This window comes from Lemur catta, chromosome 12 (assembly GCF_020740605.2).
Source record: "Lemur catta isolate mLemCat1 chromosome 12, mLemCat1.pri, whole genome shotgun sequence".
In the NCBI taxonomy this organism is placed as follows: Eukaryota; Metazoa; Chordata; class Mammalia; order Primates; family Lemuridae; genus Lemur; species Lemur catta.
Window position 1 is genome coordinate 83,433,808 of NC_059139.1, and position 19,838 is coordinate 83,453,645.

A 19,838-nucleotide genomic window follows, 5' to 3' on the forward strand; every position below is an offset into this window, starting at 1 on the left:
TATTTACATTGAGTTGGGTTTCAACTCCAAGGCCCTGGAGGCATCTCAGCCTAAAGGCCTCCCAATTAATTTTTCTTTTTTTTCATTTCTTTTTTTTTTTTTTTCTTTTAGGGACGGGGTCTCACTATGTGACCTAGTCTGGGGCACAGTGATTATTCACAGATGCAATCATGGCACACTGCAGCCTTGAATTAATGGGCTCAAGCTATCCCCTGCCTCAGCCTCCTAAGTAGCTGGGACTACAGGCACATGCCACCATGCCTGGCTCTCAATTTCTTTTTAACACCATAAATAATAGAAAAATCTGAGTGGTTTTTAAAATGCAGTTAGCCCAGTTAATTCATCTGATTAAGCTAAGCAAGTGCATTGGGGGAAAGGGGGAAGAGTCAACCTCCCCAGCCTCAACAAATTATACTCACCCTCTTGCCCCCACCCAGTGGTGAAACATCTCAAAACAATTGAAGTTCATTTATTTTAAATACTTGGGAAGGAATGAGGGAAACTTGATGAATATGTGATTAGTAATGTGCTAGATGTTTTATATACATTAATATAATGTTTATCTACCCCTATACCACATTAATATTGATAATTATACTTAATACAAATTGAGTGTTATATATTAGGTTTATTTCTGAGTGCTTTATATATATGATTTCATTTACTTCTCACAACTGTCCAGTTACTTATATGTTATTAGTCTTGTTTACAGGAAGGAAATAGTCTCAGAGAGATTAGGTAAGTTTTCTAGTATAACACAAGTAGTAAATGATAAAGTTAAGAATTAGTAATCGTTTAGATTGTTCATATTCCACAATGAAATAGATTATTTAAATTTTAGAAATGATTTTTTTCTTTAGCATGGCATTCAGAACCTTCCATAATATGATTTTCTTCAGAGAAAAATGTATAAATTTAAACATTAGTGTGGCTGGTTAGCTCTGTTGGTTAGAGCATGGTGCTGATAAACAATAATATGACTGATAAGGATTGGTTCTTTTAACAATCCCCAAAATTTTTTGTAGTGAGTAGTTATCTTAAAAATTATTTATTAAAGGCAATTAAAACATCATTGAGGCCGAGCACAGTGGCTCACGCCTGTAATCCTAGCACTTCGGGAGGCAAGGCGAGGGGAGGATTGCTTGATGTCAGGAGTTTGAAACCAGCCTAAGCAAGAGTGAGACCCTATTTCAACAAAAAATATTAATAGAAAAATTAGCCACGTGTGGTGGTACACATGTGTAGTCCCAGCTATTCAAGAGGCTGAGACAGGAGGACTGCTTGAGCCCAGGACTTTGAGGATGCAATGAGCTGTGATGACACCACTGTACTCTAGCTCAGGAAACAGAACAAGACCTTGTCTCAAAAAAAATTTTTTTTGAGTTAATTTTAAAGGGACATACAATTTATAGAGATATGGTTTGAATATTTCTGTTGTTTTGTTGGAGGATATATTCAGTCAAATGAAAAGTACATTGTTTTTATGATATGCTTTTCATGATAAATGGTATTCAAATGAAATTTCATGCAGAGGTAAATTCATATAAATTGACTATGATTCATTTCTTGGGTGTTTCTTCCATAAAGATTTCCATATTGAATTAAGAAATAAGTTTTCCCAAAGATTCTTGAAATAAATTTGTATTTTTGCTTTCTTATAATGCAGATCTGACAGGAGCTCAAGATGGAAGTGTCAGAATGTTTGAATGGGGCCATTCTCAACAAATAACCTGTTTTCGATCTGGCGGCAATTCAAGAGTTACAAGAATGAGATTTAACTATCAGGGAAATAAGGTAGTATATAAAAATGTAAATGGTAAAAAGGGTTGATTGTGTTGGAGGTTCATAAATATCACTAGTTTGGGTTTCTGAAGGAACAACTAAGTGAGCTAGTAGTATAGTATTAATCTTTATGAATTTTTTTTAAATTCCTCTCAAAGATCACTTAAATTCATTTGGTTCTTCCTGGAAGTGTGTTTTTTATATATATATAAGTCTAATAAAATTCATTTAAATGATTCTCAAGAACCAAATGATTATATGTTTACCTTAATTACACATTTTTGATTAATAAATGTTCCTACTTTTCTTTATCCCTTGAAACCTATTCAAAGTATGATCCAGTACCAAGCAACAAGTAACATCTGGGAACTTGTTAGAAGTGCATGTACTATTGACCCCTCTCCTTATCGACTTGTTTAGCATCACCATTTTAACTGGATACTGTTGTGATTTGTACGCACATTAAAGTTTTGAGAGGCACTGCCTAAAACAAGGCATCAGCAAACTATGGCCTAGCCACCTGTTTTGTAAATAAAGTTTTATTGAACCACAGTTACCCTATTCATTATTTGTTTTCTTTGGCTATTTCTCACTACAATGGCCGAGTTCAGGAGAACAAAGATCTTACAGCTGGCAAACCTAAACATATTTATTATATGGCCATTTAAGAAAACATTTGCAAACCCTGCTCCATAGAATATCCCTTACTGTCTTCAGTTCCCATAATCCTACTTTTCTCACACTGCCTCTCTCTGCCCCCAGTATCTTACTGGCCCTTTATACAACAATTACAGGGTAAATCAGCCTGCTCTTTGTCTTCAGGGCCATGCTTCACCAAAAATTATTCCCACAGACCCTAGCTGATGGTACATCCTGCCTTTTCTTTCCTTTTAGCCTTCAACTCTCCTCACATGTTACTTGTGTCATTTTGTGCTACAACTTTTTTGTCTACCATGTTTGTTACATGGCTCTATTTTTATTTCACAAAAGTCAACGTTGTTTCCTGTAGTTACAAAACAAAATTTTGAGGGCGTATTTCCTAATGCCAATTAGCGACATTCTTTTCTCCTTAATGGGAAATCAAGGGGATATGATGCTGAAGTCTTTTTTTTTTTTTTAACTATTTATTTATTTATTTTGAGACAGAATCTTGCTCTGTTGCCTGGGCTAGAGTGCCGTGGCATCAGCCTAGCTCACAGCAACCTCAAACTCCTGGGCTCAAGCAATCCTTCTGCCTCAGCCTCCTGAATAGCTGGGACTACAGGCATGTGCTACCATGCCCAGCTAATTTTTTCTATATATTTTTTTAGTTGTCCAAATAATTTCTTTCTATTTTTAGTAGAGACAGTGTCTCACTCTTGCTCAGGCTGGTCTCGAACTCCTGAGCTCAAGCGATCCTCCCGCCTCGGCCTCCCAGAGTGCTAGGATTACAGGTGTGAGCCACCGCACCTGACCATGATGCTGAAGTCTTTACAATTCTACTGTACCCTCAGTTGTGTTCCCTATCATTGTCCTTTATGTGGTTATACTTCCACTTCCGTTATCAATATTATATTGCTCCTAATCACTCTCTACACCTCAACTTTTATCTCTCTAATGTATCTTGCCAACAAAGTTATATAACAAACAGCATAGTTACATGACTACAATATGAGTAAGATCATATTATTGCTTTTTTTAAAGAATTCTTCAAGGCTCCCAATGTCAAATTCTTTAGCATGGTATTTAAGAACTTCTATAATCCAATTTATTTTTCAGCTTTAATGCTCAGTACAGCCTTCCACATAGGCTATTTTAAGGCATGACAAACTATTCATTGCCTGCCCAAGAATCTTTGACAAGCAGCCTACTTACTATTCATTCACTTTAGCTATGATGGAGCCTAATAGCACAACACCTAAGCATGCTATCTCCTCTAGTAGGGAAGCCTACTGAGGTAAATGGAAAAAATGACCCACTCTGTATCACAATAATTCTGATGAATTTGTTAATTATAAATAGCAAGGGATTGCCAAAAGTCAGTGAACATTACAGAAAAACTAAGAGCCTGAAAAAGGGCATTGAACAAAATAAATGATCTGTGAGGAGCAATTCCTCAGAGACATTCAGGAATATATTTATAAAACAAAATCACCAGCCTGAGCAAGAACGAGACCCCGTCTCTACTAAAAATAGAAAGAAATTATATGGACAACTAAAAAGTTATATAGAAAAAATTAGCCGGCCATGGTGGCGCATGCCTATAGTCCCAGCTACTTGGGAGGCTGAGGCAGGAGGATTGCTTGAGCCCAGGATTTTGAGGTTGCTGTGAGCTAGGCTGATGCCACAGCACTCTAGCCTGGGCAACACAGTGAGACTCTGTCAAAAAAAAAAAAAAAAAAATCAGACTAGCGTGAAACAAGGACAGTTAGAATAGGAAACAGTTCTCGGAAATTAAAAACAGGATTCCTCAAAGTTGTGGTCAGTGGGAGAACTGCTCATTAGAAAAGCTGAATAGCACAATGGAAATTGTTGAAAATCAAGTTTGTGATTGAGAAGCACAAATTAAAAAATTGTCCCATTATGAAAATAACTCAGGAAATATTTCAGAAAAAGAAAAAAATTATACAGGAGAAGGAATATTCAGAGGAATAATAAATATTTCCCCAAAGCAAAGAATAGAATTTTATAAGAGGAAGAGCCTGCCAAGTAGTAGGCATAAGCCTTGAAAAAAAACATGCACCTGCACATATCCTGATTATTTATTTTTTATTTTCTTAATTCAAGGATAAAGAGAATCCTATAAGCTTCTGAAGAGGAGTGGGTGTAAAAATAGTTACTTACAATTTCATTCCCTCCCCAAATTAATGGCATTGGCCTACTGTCAAAAATAAAAATTACAAACAGACAATTGGAAAATATCCACAAAATTCTGATGGACAAGGAATGGGAACCGAGTCGATTTCCATCCAAAGTATCATTCAAATTTGATGACAAAATAAACATTTTTAGTTATGCAGAGACTTAACACATTCCATGTGTATACCCTTTCTGAAGAACATCCGTGGATCAACTCCAGAAAAATATAAGATAAACCAGAAAAAGGAATAGATTCTAGAAGAATATCTATAACAAATATAAAAATAATAGGTTAATATGCCTAATATTAACCATATTGATCAAATTCTTTAAAAGACAACTTAAGGGAGAAGTAGGCAAAGGTTATGAACAGTTTACCAAAAAACTATACATGGTCAAGGACCATCATTAATAATTCAAGAAATGCAAATTAAAATGAGATTTTTTTTCCTGTATAAAATTGACAAATATTTAAAATTTTAATGACATTCAATGTTGACTAAAGTGTAAGAAAGAAGTGCTTGTAAATTCATATTGCTACTTAGGATTTACTTTTAGTGTCATCTATCAGTTTTAGAGGATGCTCTTTGACAAAGCTTTCCCATTTCGAGCTATCTATCCTACATAATTATGCAAAAGTATAAGAATGCTCGAAGCAGTACTTTTTATAATAGGGAAATTGAAAACTGTTTAAAGGGGAGAGTTTTAAATTATAATACACCTATATAGTATAATACTACAAAGCTCAAGAATGAGCTAGATATATACATCTTTCCATGTATTGACATGGAAAGATGGTTATAATAAAGAAAAAATGTAATTGTAGAACAGTATATTATGATCCTACTTTTTTAAAAAAATGTTATATGTGTGAATTTTTGAATATTCATAGACACAAATCAGAGAGGAAAACACATCAAATTGTTAATAGTTGTGAGATCTGGAGCAGAGGGAAGGCAGGAGTCCAAAGCAGGCATTTGTTGTATGTTATATACTTTATATAAGCATGCATTATTTTTATAATCTCAAGAAAAAAATTTAGTGAGTTTACTCATCCTTCAAGATCTGTATCACATTTTCCCTTGTTGTATTATTAGGGTGTCTTCCCAGTCAAAAGTGCCCTGAGTTCCCATTGTGGAATTCTTTTACTATTTTGCTTTCTACTCTTATTTGTATGTTTTTCCTTAGTGTATTTGAAAGTCCTTATTTTGTCTTTTTCAAAATGAACAAAGTTTTCTATCTTATATATGATAAAGCTTTATCATATAGCTTAATGTGTTAATCCAGTATCCTATATTTGGAGTATTTATAGAAAATACATAGACTATGCTGTTGATTAGTATAATAAAATGGGTATCTGATATTTGATCCCTTTAGGTCCACCCTGGAATTTTTTTAAGTACTGCCTAAATGTTTATCTGAACTAGATCCATGCATAGGTGAAGTGAAAAGTCAGTATATCAATCAAATGTTTAAGAGTCCAAATATGGGTGTTACCATGAGGATAAGGATAATATGTGCTTTTACATTTATATTAAATGCTTTTAAATATTTTTTTCTCTAAGTTTGGAATAGTTGACGCTGATGGATATTTAAGTTTGTATCAAACAAACTGGAAATGTTGTCCAGTTACTGGAAGCATGCCTAAGCCATACCTGGTAAGCCAAGAATTCCTACCTTTATATAAAATTTGAATTTGTATTTTAAAAAAGCCAAGTATATATATTTGAGGCAAGAAGTATTAAAGCCAATAAATAAAATCTAGTACTGTGTACTCAATCACTTTACTATAAACTCCTGTTCTTGTATTATGTGAAAATTACACTGCGAAGCTTAAAAATCCCTTAGTATTAATATCTGGTAATTTGGAAGGCTAACGTGTAGAACCAACATGGTACCTCCAGAGACCTATACAACCTGTGGATTACTAGAGCCCTTTTCTAACTTCCCTAAGCAGGATATTACACCTAAATAGAATGATTAACAGACCAGTGCATCTGGTTATTTTTCTGTAGTTATCACTTATGAATGAGCTAAGTAGAAAGGACATCCTATAGCTGGTACTGTTATTTTCTCATTCATCCCTTTTTTTAGCAGAATATTGACACATCTCTATTCAGGACTACACAGGCTCAACCTTCTATGGCTTCATAGATACTGAATTTATATTTAATATATTCTTCCGTGAAGTCCTGTATAAGACTAAGCAATACCTATCAGGAATAAATTTAGAATATAGGTTAAGATTCTGGTAATTTGCCTGAGGTTAAATGCTAGACTACAGTACTGATCTAAGTGAAAGCAAGCAAGCAAGCATGGGAGGGTCTGTTAGGGTACTTTGAAAACATATTAACTTTTTCTGATATTTACATTAAGCCAACAGATTTAGATATGCAAGTTTATTTTCCCTAAAGGACTTTTTTTTGAGATAAATTACATAACTGGCTTTTAGAGATAAATGTAGATTTTGTTTGTTTTAAGGACACATCTTCCAGCCCAGCTCCACTGGTGTTCCAGGAGCATGGGAAGGGGGCTAAAAGGAAAAAACTTTGGTCATTTTGGCATACTTAAATTCATTTTTTACTAAAGAGAAGTATCTAAACAAGTATAACTTAGAAGCTTTTCTAATTGACTAAACTTTTCATAGTTTCTTAAGTTTATTGTTTGATGGAATATTGAGAAATACTGTAAAGTTTCTAATTTTGGTGGCTATTAGTAATTTTTCCATGTATTTGAATAATTATTTAAAAGTTTAAATATGTCTAAAAATACATGATGCCAATTGCTTAACAAAGATAATTAAGTCTATGATAATCTAAAATCCTGGTTTCTATTTTCTCCTAAGACAAAAATTTTCCCTGAATATCCTAAGGGAAAATTTTGAAGTTTATCCACTTTATTTTTCACATGGAACTTTTGGTTGAACAAAAGCAAAGGGCTTCGTAAAGGTTCATGACACATGCGGCCTGCTTAAATGATTCAGGAAAAGTGTGTGTGTGTGTGTACATCTATGAAAGAGAAGGAGAAACAAAACAAATGTGGTAAATTGTTTAAAACTGCTGAATCTAGATAAAGGTTATATGAAAGTTCTCTGTGTTACTTTTGTTACAAGTTTTCTAAAAGTTCAGAGGGAAAAAAGACACAATTTTAAACAGCCATGAACCATGTGATTACTTTTTGAATAACACATCTACCTGGTTATGAAATTTTTTGTGAGAATAATAACATTAATTGTTTATAACCATTCCAGACTTGGCAGTGTCATAACAAAACAGCAAATGATTTTGTCTTCGTTAGTTCCTCCTCTTTGATAGCCACTGCTGGTCTTTCAACTGACAATAGGTAAGAGATGATAGCTGAAATTGAAATATGTGTGTGTACAGCTGAACTTTTTTTATTGCTTTATGTACTTTTGTCTCAATGTTTTTATTAATTATGCCATTAGGTAAAATAAAGACTTTTTTTTTACTTGGAGCATTTTTACTGTCCTAATTGTAAAGCTAGGAAAGTTCTGATGCCATTAAAAAACAAAATCCATTTCTTTTGTATTTTTAATATTCTGATGTTAAGACAGTATAGAAGAAAAGGATTTGGTTGTTAGTGGAATAAACATATATCCATATTATTCCCTATGTGTTAAGATAGTTTGAGGCAAAAAAAAACTATTATTTATTGGCCATGTTATTTAGTTAATTCAGTTAATCCCCACTGTGGCCCTACTGACTAGACATTATTACTGTTTCACAACAAGTAAACAAGAAACTAAGAAAGACTTGTTAGTTGTACAAGAGCTGGTGACAGCCCCCTCCTACCCTGCTTCCAGAGAAAAGCTAAGTTTGCCAGAAGGTGTCTCCTCCTGCCCCCATCCCCTCACCCCTCTTTTGGCTTCCGTCATACAACTGAGTTCTGATGTCAAGTCCCACTAAGGTTGCTGAGCTTTTATATTTATTGGTAAGACCTCACTTTGAACTAGAAACAGGATTGTAAGACTATGGATTCTTCAGCCTATCTTCCATGGAAATTTCTTACACATATTGGTGCCATCATATAGCAGAAATGAGTTTTCTTTGTGCTAAAGAAAATTCAGTGTCTCCTGCTATCTGTATATGTCAGTCCAATGGTTAGATTAGAGAATCAGTGAATACATAAACTAGTTTGCATATTCAGGCTTCATATAGTATTATTTGTAAATGCATGTTAATCTGAAATTATTCATTTTGTAAGCTAGTAGTTTTTAAATTTTGTATAAAATTTATCATATGTAAATTTGTTGGTTACTTGTATCTGGTGCTTTTATAAATTTAGAAATCTGTGAGAGCAAGGTTCAATTCAAATGTTATGTAATTATATGAGACCTACTTAGTTTTTTGTTCTGTTGTTAATTGTGTCACTCAAGAAGTAATCTTTTTTTTTTCCAGAAACATATGTTTGTGGGATACTCTTGTAGCACCCACCAATAGTTTAGTCCATGGTAAGTTTTAAAAGCATTTTATACATTTTGCAAGTTAAGAAATTTACAAACAGAAGATGATTTTTAAGTGCATTTGTTTTTAATGACATATATTTATTAGCCTCTGAGGTTCATTTTGTCCATGTTGACAGAATTTGAAAGCAAAAGGATGTAATATACATAATTAGTGCTTCACTGTACCTTGGTGAGGGACAGTAGGACAGATAATATAAAAATCTTTTGTCTTTACTTTGAATCTGATAGCCACAGGTCATCATTGTGAATATTAGTTAACACTCAGTATTATGTCCCTACTCACCACTCCTATTCAGCATTATACTGGAAATCCTAGCTAATGCAATAACACAAGAAAAGGGAATAAAAGGTGTGTATATTGTAAGGGAAGAAATAAAACTATCTTTATTCACAGATGACATAATTGTCTATGTAGAATATCCCAAAGAATGCACAAAAGAAACTCTGGGAACTAATGTGCAAGTATATCAAAGTCACAGGATACAAGATCAATATACAGTTGATCCTTGAACAATGCAGGAGTTAGGAACACCGACTCCTATGAGTTAAAAGTCCACATATAACTTTTGATTCTCCAAATACTTAACTGCTGCAGCCTCTGCTGAGTAGAATTTTTACCAACAACATAAGCAGTCAATACATATTCTGTATTATTATATTCTTACAATAATAAGTAAGCTAGAGAAAAGTAAATGTTTTTAAGAAAACTGTAAGGAAGAAGAAATACATTTACAGTACTGTACTGTATTTATTGATGCTATAAGTTTATGCTGTCTGTTTACAAGATGAATTGTCTATCTGAAATTCAGACAGCCACAGCTTCAGACCTTAGTCTCTGGTACATATCAAGCTATTCAACTTTTTCTTGTATAATGTCATGACTTTTCTTTGCATCTTGGGTGCACTTTCACCATCACTAGTGGCACTTCATATGGGTCTCATGGTGTTATTCAAGGTTCATGGTATTTCACTAAACACAATGAAAAATACTTGAAAACCTTGAACAATCCTTTTTTACTGTGTTACACAATTTATTGGAGAGATAAACTGCTCACATGGAGATGATTAGTGTCACAGAACATTTTAAGCACATACTTGCAACACTTGAGCTCACCTGAATAGCAAAAGGAGGTGGCTACAGAATTATTACAGTAGTACAGTATGTACTGCAGTTAATTTTATGCAGTTAACTCTACCTAAAATGATTTCATACTGCATCTTGACATTTGTTTACATTTCTCTCAACCTTGAATAGCCCCATGTACATACGGTCTGTAAGTATTTGTGTGTGTGGGTTTTGACAAATTTTAACTTTTTATTTTATCATAGATTTGTGTATCTTTTATGATAGTAAATGGTAAAATAATATCTACATATATTTTATGCATTCATGTCACAGCTTTTTCTTAATTTTTTTTGATACTTCTAGGCTATGTGTTTCATCTGCAAGTTTTTTCAAATTGTTGCAAATCTCCAAAAAATTTTCCAACATATTTATTTAAAAAAAATCCATGTATAAGTGGACCCATGTATTTCAAACCAGAGATGTTCAAGGGTCAGCTATATACTAAATTTAGTTGCTTTCTGATGTACCAACAATGAACAATTGCAATTTGAAATTTTTTAAAAAATTACCATTTTGAATAGTGCCCAAAATAATGAAATACTAAGGCATAAATCTAACAAAATATGTATAGGGTCTCTATTTAGAAAACTATAAAAATGATGAAAGAAATTGAAGAAAATTTAAATAAATGGAAAGATACTCATGTTCAAAGATTAGAAGACTCAATATATTATTAAGATGTCAGTTTCTTCTAACTTTATAGATTCGGCATAATCCCAATCAAAATCCCAGTGTGCTATTCTGTAGATATCAGCAAACTGATCTAAAATTTATATGGAAAGACAAAGGACCTAGAATATTCAACGAAATACTGAAGAAAACAAACTTGGGGGTTTCACACTACCTGATTTCAGGACTTACTATAAAGCTACAGTAATCAAGACATTGTGGTACTGGCTTAAGAGTGGACACATAGATCATGGAACAGAATAGAGAGTAATAAACTGACACATATATAGTAGACTGATCTTTGATAAAGGCACAGATTGGAGAGAGGATAGTCTTTTCAACAAATAGTGCCAGAACAATTGAATATCAACATGTAAAAAAAAAGGCTGGTCATGGTGGCTCATGCCTGTAATCTTAGCACTTTGGAAGATTGAAGTGGGGGGATCTTTTCAGGCCAGGATTTCAAGACCAGCCTGAGCAACATAGCAAGACCCCATCTCTTCAAATAATAGAAAAATTAGCCTGGTGTGGTAGCATGTACCTTTAGTCTCAGCCACTCAAGAGGATCACTTGAACCCAGGAGTTTGAGGTTGTAGTCAGCTGATTGTGCCACCTTACTCCAGCCTGGGCAACAAAGCAAGACCCCATCTCTAAAAAAATAAAAAAACCTGTAAGGCCAGGTGTGATGGTTCACTCTTGTAACCTTAGCACTCTGGGAGGCGAAGGCGGGAGGATTGCTTGAGCTCAGGAGTTGGAGACCAGCCTGAGTAACAGCAAGACCCGTCTCTACTAAAAATAGAAAAATGAGCCACGCGTCGTGGCATGTGCCCATAGTCCCAGCTACTCCAGAGGCTGAGGCAAGAGGATCACTTGAGCCCAGGAGTTTCAGGTTGTGGTAAGCTACAGTGATTACAGTGATGCCACTGTACTCCTCCCAGGGCAACAGAGAAAGACTCTCTCAAGAAAAAAAGTAAAAAAATGAACCTAAATACAGACCTCACCTTTCACAAAAAATTAACTCGAAATGGATCTTAAATTTACATGTAAAATGCAAAATGATAAAACTTCTAGAAGGAAACACAAGAGAAAATCTAGATCTCTTGAGTTTGGTGATGAGTTTTTAGATAGAGCACCAAAAGCATGATCCATGAGAGAAATGAGGTATCCAAGAATGTTTTAAATAGTAGCCAAAAACTGGAAACAACACAGATATCCAACAGAAAACTGGTGTATTTATGTAATTTTCTTTGTTGGTGAGGAGGCTTGACTACGAAAAGACATGAAGGAACCTTCTGGGATGATAAAAATATTCTATATCTTGTTGTTAGTGATGATTACACAGATGTATTCATTTGTCACAGTTCATCAGGATGTACACTAAAAATTTATGCATTTTACTCTGAGACAGTTACATCTCAAAGTAATGGAAAAATTCAAAAATCCCTTCTCTATAATTAGTTTTATTTAGAGTCATGTGCTCATGTGAAGATGAATTTTATTGAATACTTAGTATTTGCCATGTACTGTATATGGTTTGCATATATTAACTCTCTTAATCCTAACAACCCTATTAGGTAGGTGCTATTGTCTCCTGTTTTACAAATGATGAAACTGAGACTTAGGTACATAATTCACCTAAGGTACACATTTAAACCCAGACAAGATTTAAACCTAGGCAGTCAAACTCCAGAATCTTCACTCTTCATTATTCCATATTCGCTTTGAGCTGTATACAGAGTTTTTTCCCCTGAAATTTGTTAGACTGGACTTTCTTAAGGAAAAATAATAATTCTATTTTTATATTACTGATATTTTATTGCTGTGTCTTCAAAATCACTAATCTTTTCAATGTTTAATCTGCTGTTACTCCCACCCAGTTTACTTTTCATCTTGAACATTGTAGTTTTTAATCTCTAAAATTTTGATTTGTATCTTTCATATCTCTACTTAATTGCTCAGTCTTTCACCCAGCTTCTTGAACGTATGAAGTACAGTTAGAATGACTTGATTTTCTTATGTACTAATTCTATCATCTGTATCGTTTCTGGGTTAGTTTCAATTGATAGATTTTTCTTTTCCTTATGGGTTATATTTTCCTGCTTCTTTGCATTCCTTGTAATTTATTATTAGAGGCCAGGCATTGTGAATTTTACCTTCTTAGGTGCTGATTATTTTTGTATTCTGTAAATATTCTTGAGGTTTGTTCTGGAACAAAGCTAAATTCCTTGAAAATATTTGGATTTGGGGGGGCCTTTGTTAAACAGGACAAAGCAACATTTGGTCTAGGAATGATTTTGTCCCACTGCTTAGGCAAACCCTCTGAATCCTCTAGCCAATGCCTTGTGAATCAGGAAGTTTTGCACTGTGACTGGTATGGAACCCAGGTCAACTTGGGTTCCCCTCCTTGTGGCATGGCCAGAAAACTCTCTCTAGGCAATAAGCTAGGGCACTTGTATGACTCACCCAGTTTGTTTCCCATCTATCAGAGATCATTCTTTTTCCTTGCCTGATGTCCATTGTTTCTCTTCTCTTTCTTTTTTTTTTTTGGAGACAGAGTGTTACTCTGTCACCCCAGCTAGAATGCAGTGACATCATCATCGCTCATTCAAACTCCTGGGCTTACGGGATCCTCTTGCCTCAGCCTCCTGAGTAGCTAACACTACAGGTGCACACCACCACACCCAGCTAATATTTTCTGTTTTCAGGAGAGACGGGTCTCGCCCTTGCTCAGCCTGGTCTTGAACTCCTGAGCTCAAGTGATCAATCCTCCCTCCTTGGCCTCCCAGGGTCCTAGGATTACAGGCTTGAGCCACCAAGTTCGGCCCTGTTTCTTATATTTCATTTGATGTTTTAATTGTTTCAGGCAGGAGAGCAAGTCTGGTCTATTATTTCATCTTGGCCAAAAGCCACAAGTCTTTTTGTTTTATTGTTAAATGATTGTTTTGTTTTTTAACTTTTAGCTTTTACCTGCCACGATAGTGGAGCCACAGTTTTAGCATATGCTCCAAAACATCAGCTGCTGATATCAGGTGGCAGAAAAGGTTTTACATGTGTATTTGACCTTCGTCAACGACAACAGAGGCAGCTTTTCCAGAGCCATGATTCTCCCGTTAAAGCCATTGCTATTGATCCAACTGAAGAGTACTTTGTTACAGGATCTGCTGAAGGCAATATAAAGGTAAACACAGTTGATGCCACAGTATCTACAGAATGAAAAGAAATCATCAGAAACCTTAAGTCTTTAATCATATTGATGACACTAGTCTATTTAAATTTAATAGTAACATTAACTTCTTTCTAGTTAACAGTGCTAAATGCTATTTAATCTTTTGATGGATGGAATAATATTTAAATTGAAAATTTTATGTTTTTCAGTTGTTTTTAAACATGCTTAATTCATGTTGAAAAACTAAATTTTCCATGGATATAAACATATTTCAGACATTAGAATTAGTCTTGACTCCATGTTCGGAGTTATATAATTTACCAAATTTAATTTTCAGATGCTGAGAAATGTACTGACATTTTCTTTTATCCCACATTATTTCACATTTTTTCATATGTAACATCAGTACCCAACCACTCAGTGCTTAATTTAAGAATTCTGAATGTACCCAGATGAGCCTTCCTATAACAATCTTTTTCAAACTCCCTTGTGTTTAAAACTTAGAGAGGTTGTTTAAAATGTAAATAAACAGCTTGTTAAAAAAACATTAAATAGCTTATTAAAAATTCAAACTGTTGGGTCCCACGCAAGAAATACTCAGTTAATAAATCCAAGACTCAGGAATCTGCATTGTTATAACACATACCTAGTGATTTTGTTGGAAGGTTCTTTGGCCCTATTTGGAAATGGGTAAGTCAGTTTAGACCAGTCCCTAAATTGTTTTAATGATCAACAACCCTATACTTGAGGGGTTTAGTTTCCTAGAATTCATTAATTTAAGCACTAGTAAGCATATTTAGTGCAATAAGATGGACTTTGTTATAACCAGCAAATTGTTTTCTTAATTCTAAGCCAAAAAAAAAAAAAACCCACTAAAATTGTAGGATTTTCAAAAAGGCTTTTCTTAAAATCAAATGTATATACCAATGGAATTATTTTCTTTTAGTTTGAAACTAGTTTCTGGTTTGGATTGCCTTCAGTTTAGAATAAGTCATAGTTTTAGATGAGTTCTTTAGTTTGTACTCTTGACTCTGAAGTTTATTGTTTAATCAAGTAAAAAAAGATTTGAAAATATATAATGTATTCAGAGGCCATAATTTAACAAATTTGTGTCCAGGGGAGTATGAATTAATGAATTTTCTTAGAGAAAGAAAGGTTTATTTTTGGGTTTTTTTAGTGATCTGAATAAAATCAGGAAATAAATTGGTTTCCTTAAACTTAAAATGGATGTCCTGAAGGCATTTGGGTCCTTCACATCAGTGAAGATGTTTATAGTTTGCTTTAGAAGCAGACACATTTATTTTGATAAGGGCTAAAAATACAAAATCTTAGTAAATTAAATATCCTGAAATTTCAATCGTTGTGTCTTGTAATTAAAACATAGTTTTGCCTGCTCTGAGGGGCTCTAGGTGTATTTTTAGCTGTTCTGATCCTCTGGTGAGCATTCAATATTATAGAGAAGAGATTACCCCACTGTATAACTACATAGCAGAACCTCTACTGAGAGATAGGAAACCGTGATTGTAATCCCTGTGATATCACAAGTTTCTGTAGCATTGTACACTTAACCTCCTTGTACCTAAGTTTTCTCTCTTACTGTCTCACTGGATGGATTTTTAAGTATTTAATAATATTAAAGCAATTGATAAATTGCAATGCCCTATACAGAATTTAGGTGTTACAATCCTAGGCCTACACAGATTTTTCTCCATCTTTGTTTTGAAAATTCCTTATCTGCACAGGAAGGCAGGCCTAAAATTTTCATTTATATTCTTAAGGTAATTATCAACCCTAATTTTCATTTTGTTCTTCGTATGTTTCAGATTTGGAGTCTCTCTACCTTTGGTCTTCTCCACACTTTTATCAATGAACATGCTCGTCAGTCCATTTTTAGGAATATTGGAACAGGAGTGATGCAAATTGAAACAGGGCCAGCAAATCACATTTTCTCTTGTGGAGCTGATGGAACAATGAAAATGAGAATACTGCCAGATCAGTTTAGCCCCTTAAATGAAGTGTTGAAAAATGATGTGAAATTTATGCTGTAACATTTTCACAAACAAGATGTATAATTTATTACCTACATGAAAGTGGCCAACAGATACATTGTACAGTGATCACCCTCTCTGCCACAAATAAGCTAATGCTTTCTTGTTTTTCTATTTATTTTATGGAGCTTTACCCTTGATGCACTGATGCCTTAAAAATGAACAAGGTCATTCAGAATTAGATTACATTGCCTAAAGTAGAATGTATAGGTAATACTGTTATAATACGTATTTATAGTATGTTATACTGAGTATGTCATAGTGTTAAAGGAGTTTTGTTTTCTTATTGTTGATAAACTCTTCTGCAGATATCTCTGCATGAATTTCTTTTACAGTAAAAACACCCTTTTTGTAAAGGCAGTTGCACATAACACTCATCACTTAATTCTCAGCTCTCTTACTTTCTTTAGCAGACTTATACCTCTCAAATTCTTCTCTTAATTAATGATAGATTGACATTTGGGTAAAAATCAAACAAATAATGAACATCTTCATTAAAGCTGTCATTGGGATTTCAGTGATTAATGAGCCAAATGGCTCATGTAGTTTTTATCAGTTTCCCCTCTGGAGCCCAAGTTGTGTGTGTGTGTGTGTGTATGTACATATCTTATGCATCTTATTTGAACTAGTTTGCATATGTATAAGTGAAAACTATAAGTCTTTTCATATGTTTTGTGCCATAACAACTAGTGCCACCAGAATAACAACTCGTTTTTGCAACTGTTTTTTTTTTTCATTTTTGAATTCCCATCCTAATTTTCAAATAAATTTCAAGACTTCCAAGATTATTATTTTTAAGATTATGTTGAGTCAAGTAAGTCTCAGTAGGCAATAAAGATTCTGTGTTGGCATATGTAAGACACTTAAAAGTGTGTGACTTTGTCAAAGGATTTTTGAGCATCAAACATTTTACTTAAATTTTATTTATCTTCTTAATTTTTAGGTGCTTTTAGTCTCAAAGTTCTGAAAACCTTATAGCAGTGTTTTTAGAAACAAATGTGAAAACAGTCAAATTAAATAGATAGTATTTACAAATGTAAAATACCCTCCAGAAGTACCATTAATAGTAAATAAAGTAAACCTTATATTTTATTATTTTTGCCAAAATATATTATTTTATTATAAAATACGACCAAAATATTAAGAATGCACAATGCTTTTAACTTAAATGTGCTAAATCCTATCTCTGTCTGTTTTGTGCTATACCTTTTCTGATTCAGAATTATAGAAAACTTGATAAATACTTGATTTTAACCAGTAAGACTGCAGGCAGATGGGACTAAGTGTTTGTGGGACAATTATATACTCTTTAACTTAAATATATTTTGTTTAATAGGAACTATAAAATAAGAGCATTTTTATGGAATAGAATATGGACAACTACTATCTTGGAAATAAAAGAGTCAAAGCATAGAAATGAAGGGCTGGTAAAATGAATTTTGTAATATCCTCAGGATACTTTTAAAAGTATATTGTTAAAGATTTTGTAAATTGTACTTCAGTAATTTTAAATGTGTTGAGCAAGTTGCAGTGAAAACACTGTCATTATGTAGAGAGTTTATATGCACATAACCTGTACCTATGAATTGTGCAATAACCATGTAACTATTTTGCCATGGAGAAATCTGACAGCATCGCAAACAATATTGTTTGATGTAGTTAAGTTATTTTTCAGTAATTTCTTCACAAATCAAGAGTCAGAAGGCTTTAAACAATTTCAATGAGATAGAAAATTTACCGTTATGCTTATTAGAACAAAAGGCATTACAGATGAACAATTAAGCATTTTAATTGAGGGTTTATATGGATAACCATAAATTATGTAAGCCCGTATGTATTTACATCCAGAGTCATAATATTTTAAATAAATAATCATGCAGAGACCTTTTTTTGGCATGCTATTGTTTTAAGTAATATTTGTGCCAATTTAGTTGACTTAAAATATATGACATTTTAAAATGGAGAATTTCTGTATTTGTATTTGGTTAAAATAGGGAGGACTGAATAACTTCCCAAATAATCTTGTTCTTCCTTTTCTTCAATCTTTTTAACTTAATAGTTAAGCATTATTCAAGAAAGGTGGGAATAAAAATAGTTGATATATGTATATAAGTATAAAATGATGTACATATGTGTAAAATTTCGTCATCCACATTAATGGGAGTGGATACATCAAAATACATTTTTTAAATTGTGCTTTTTCTGAGAATGTGGCTTTGTGTTATAAAAATTCACAGCACAGCAAGTTTTATTTTCTCAAGTGTAGAATTTTTCTTAACTAGAACCATGGAACAGTCATGTCCATCCTTCTTTCTTGCTCTGTCTTTGCTGTTGCCTTTCCTTTTTCATTTTTTTTTCCTTTTATTTATTTTAATAGAATTAGGGGGGCACAAGTTGAGTTCCAGTACCTGCATATATTGTTCAGTGGTGAAGTCTGAGCTTTTGTATCCATCATCTGAATAGTGTACATTATACCCCATATGTATTTTTCTGTTCCTGAATTATTTCACTTAGAATAATGGCCTGCAGTTCCATCCAAGTGGCTGCAAAATTCTTCCTTTTTAAAAAAAAGGTTCTTTTGAAGAAAGTTGCAGAAATTTCTCACATTGTTATCAACAACTGAAACACAATACAAGGATATATATGTAAAGAAAAGCCTTATATAATCTTAGGGTAGAAATGATCTTTAAAACAAGAAGATTTTTTTTTTTTTGAGACACAGTCTCGCTTTGTTGCCCGGGCTAGAGTGCCATGACATCAGCTTAGCTCACAGCAACCTCAAACTCCCAGGCTCAAGCAATTCTTTTGCCTCAGCCTCCCGAATAGCTGGGACCACAGGCATGCGCCACTATGCCCGGCTAATTTTTTTCTATATATTTTTAGTTGTCCAGATAATTTATTTCTATTTTTAGTAGAGACGGGATCTCGCTCTTGCTCAGGCTGGTCTCGAACTCCTGACCTTGAGCAATCCTTCCACCTTGGCCTCCCAGAGGGCTAGGACTACAGGTGTGAGCCACTGTGCCCAGCCAAGATCTTTTTAACAGACACATGTAACAAAAAATTTAAATTTCGTGTGGCTGGGGACTATAGTCAAAGCTAAAAGAACAAGTGGACTAGAAGAAATATTTGTGTAGTGATAAAAAACATGTCAATGTCCCTATATATAAAGAGAACTTTAAGTTATTGGAGAAATGGTCAAGCTGTGAATAAGCAATTCATAGAACGGGGCACTGAAAAACTCAACAAGCATAAAGTATGTTCATCCTCGTTAATGATTAATGGAATTTTTTTTATAAGCAACAATGTAATACCATTTTTCATCATATTGGTTTGAGGTCAAAATAGTGACAACATCCATTTTGGTGAAGAGGCAAGGAAATAGGCATACAAACATTGCTGACAGAACTAAAGTGCTACAAAGTTACCTGGGTGTGTATTAAAATTGAATACACCTATTTTTCAGTGAACAGCCTTTTGAGAAATTATCCTATAAAAATAAAAATACCCATGCATGGAAATATGAAAATGTAGGTGCACAGATGTTTGTTGATACATCTGGAGCTAAAAAAAAAAAAAAAAAAAAAAAAACTGGAAATCTAAATGTTAATCAGGTAAATAGTTGAAATAAATTATGGTACATCCATATAATAGAATATTCTCTCGCCGCTAAAAAGAATGTTAAGTTTGTATCTATTGACCTAAAAAGAAGTTGATGAGAAAAAC

The 19,838-nt window shown here is 33.7% G+C and overlaps 1 protein-coding gene across 2 annotated transcripts in view; it reads left to right on the forward strand.

Annotated features, from left to right (window-relative positions):
• The window catches only part of DMXL1 (Dmx like 1), a 153,085-nt gene extending 135,083 nt beyond the window's left edge, over positions 1–18,002 (forward strand). For both annotated transcript variants that reach the window (XM_045566459.1, XM_045566460.1), the window contains 6 exons: positions 1,667–1,794; positions 6,186–6,278; positions 7,871–7,962; positions 9,039–9,091; positions 13,862–14,079; positions 15,891–18,002. In XM_045566459.1, coding sequence (XP_045422415.1) covers positions 1,667–1,794; positions 6,186–6,278; positions 7,871–7,962; positions 9,039–9,091; positions 13,862–14,079; positions 15,891–16,115 — 809 coding nt within the window. In that variant the 3' untranslated portion in view covers positions 16,116–18,002. The remainder of the gene's footprint in view (positions 1–1,666; positions 1,795–6,185; positions 6,279–7,870; positions 7,963–9,038; positions 9,092–13,861; positions 14,080–15,890) is intronic.
• The last annotated feature ends 1,836 nt before the right edge of the window (positions 18,003–19,838 follow it).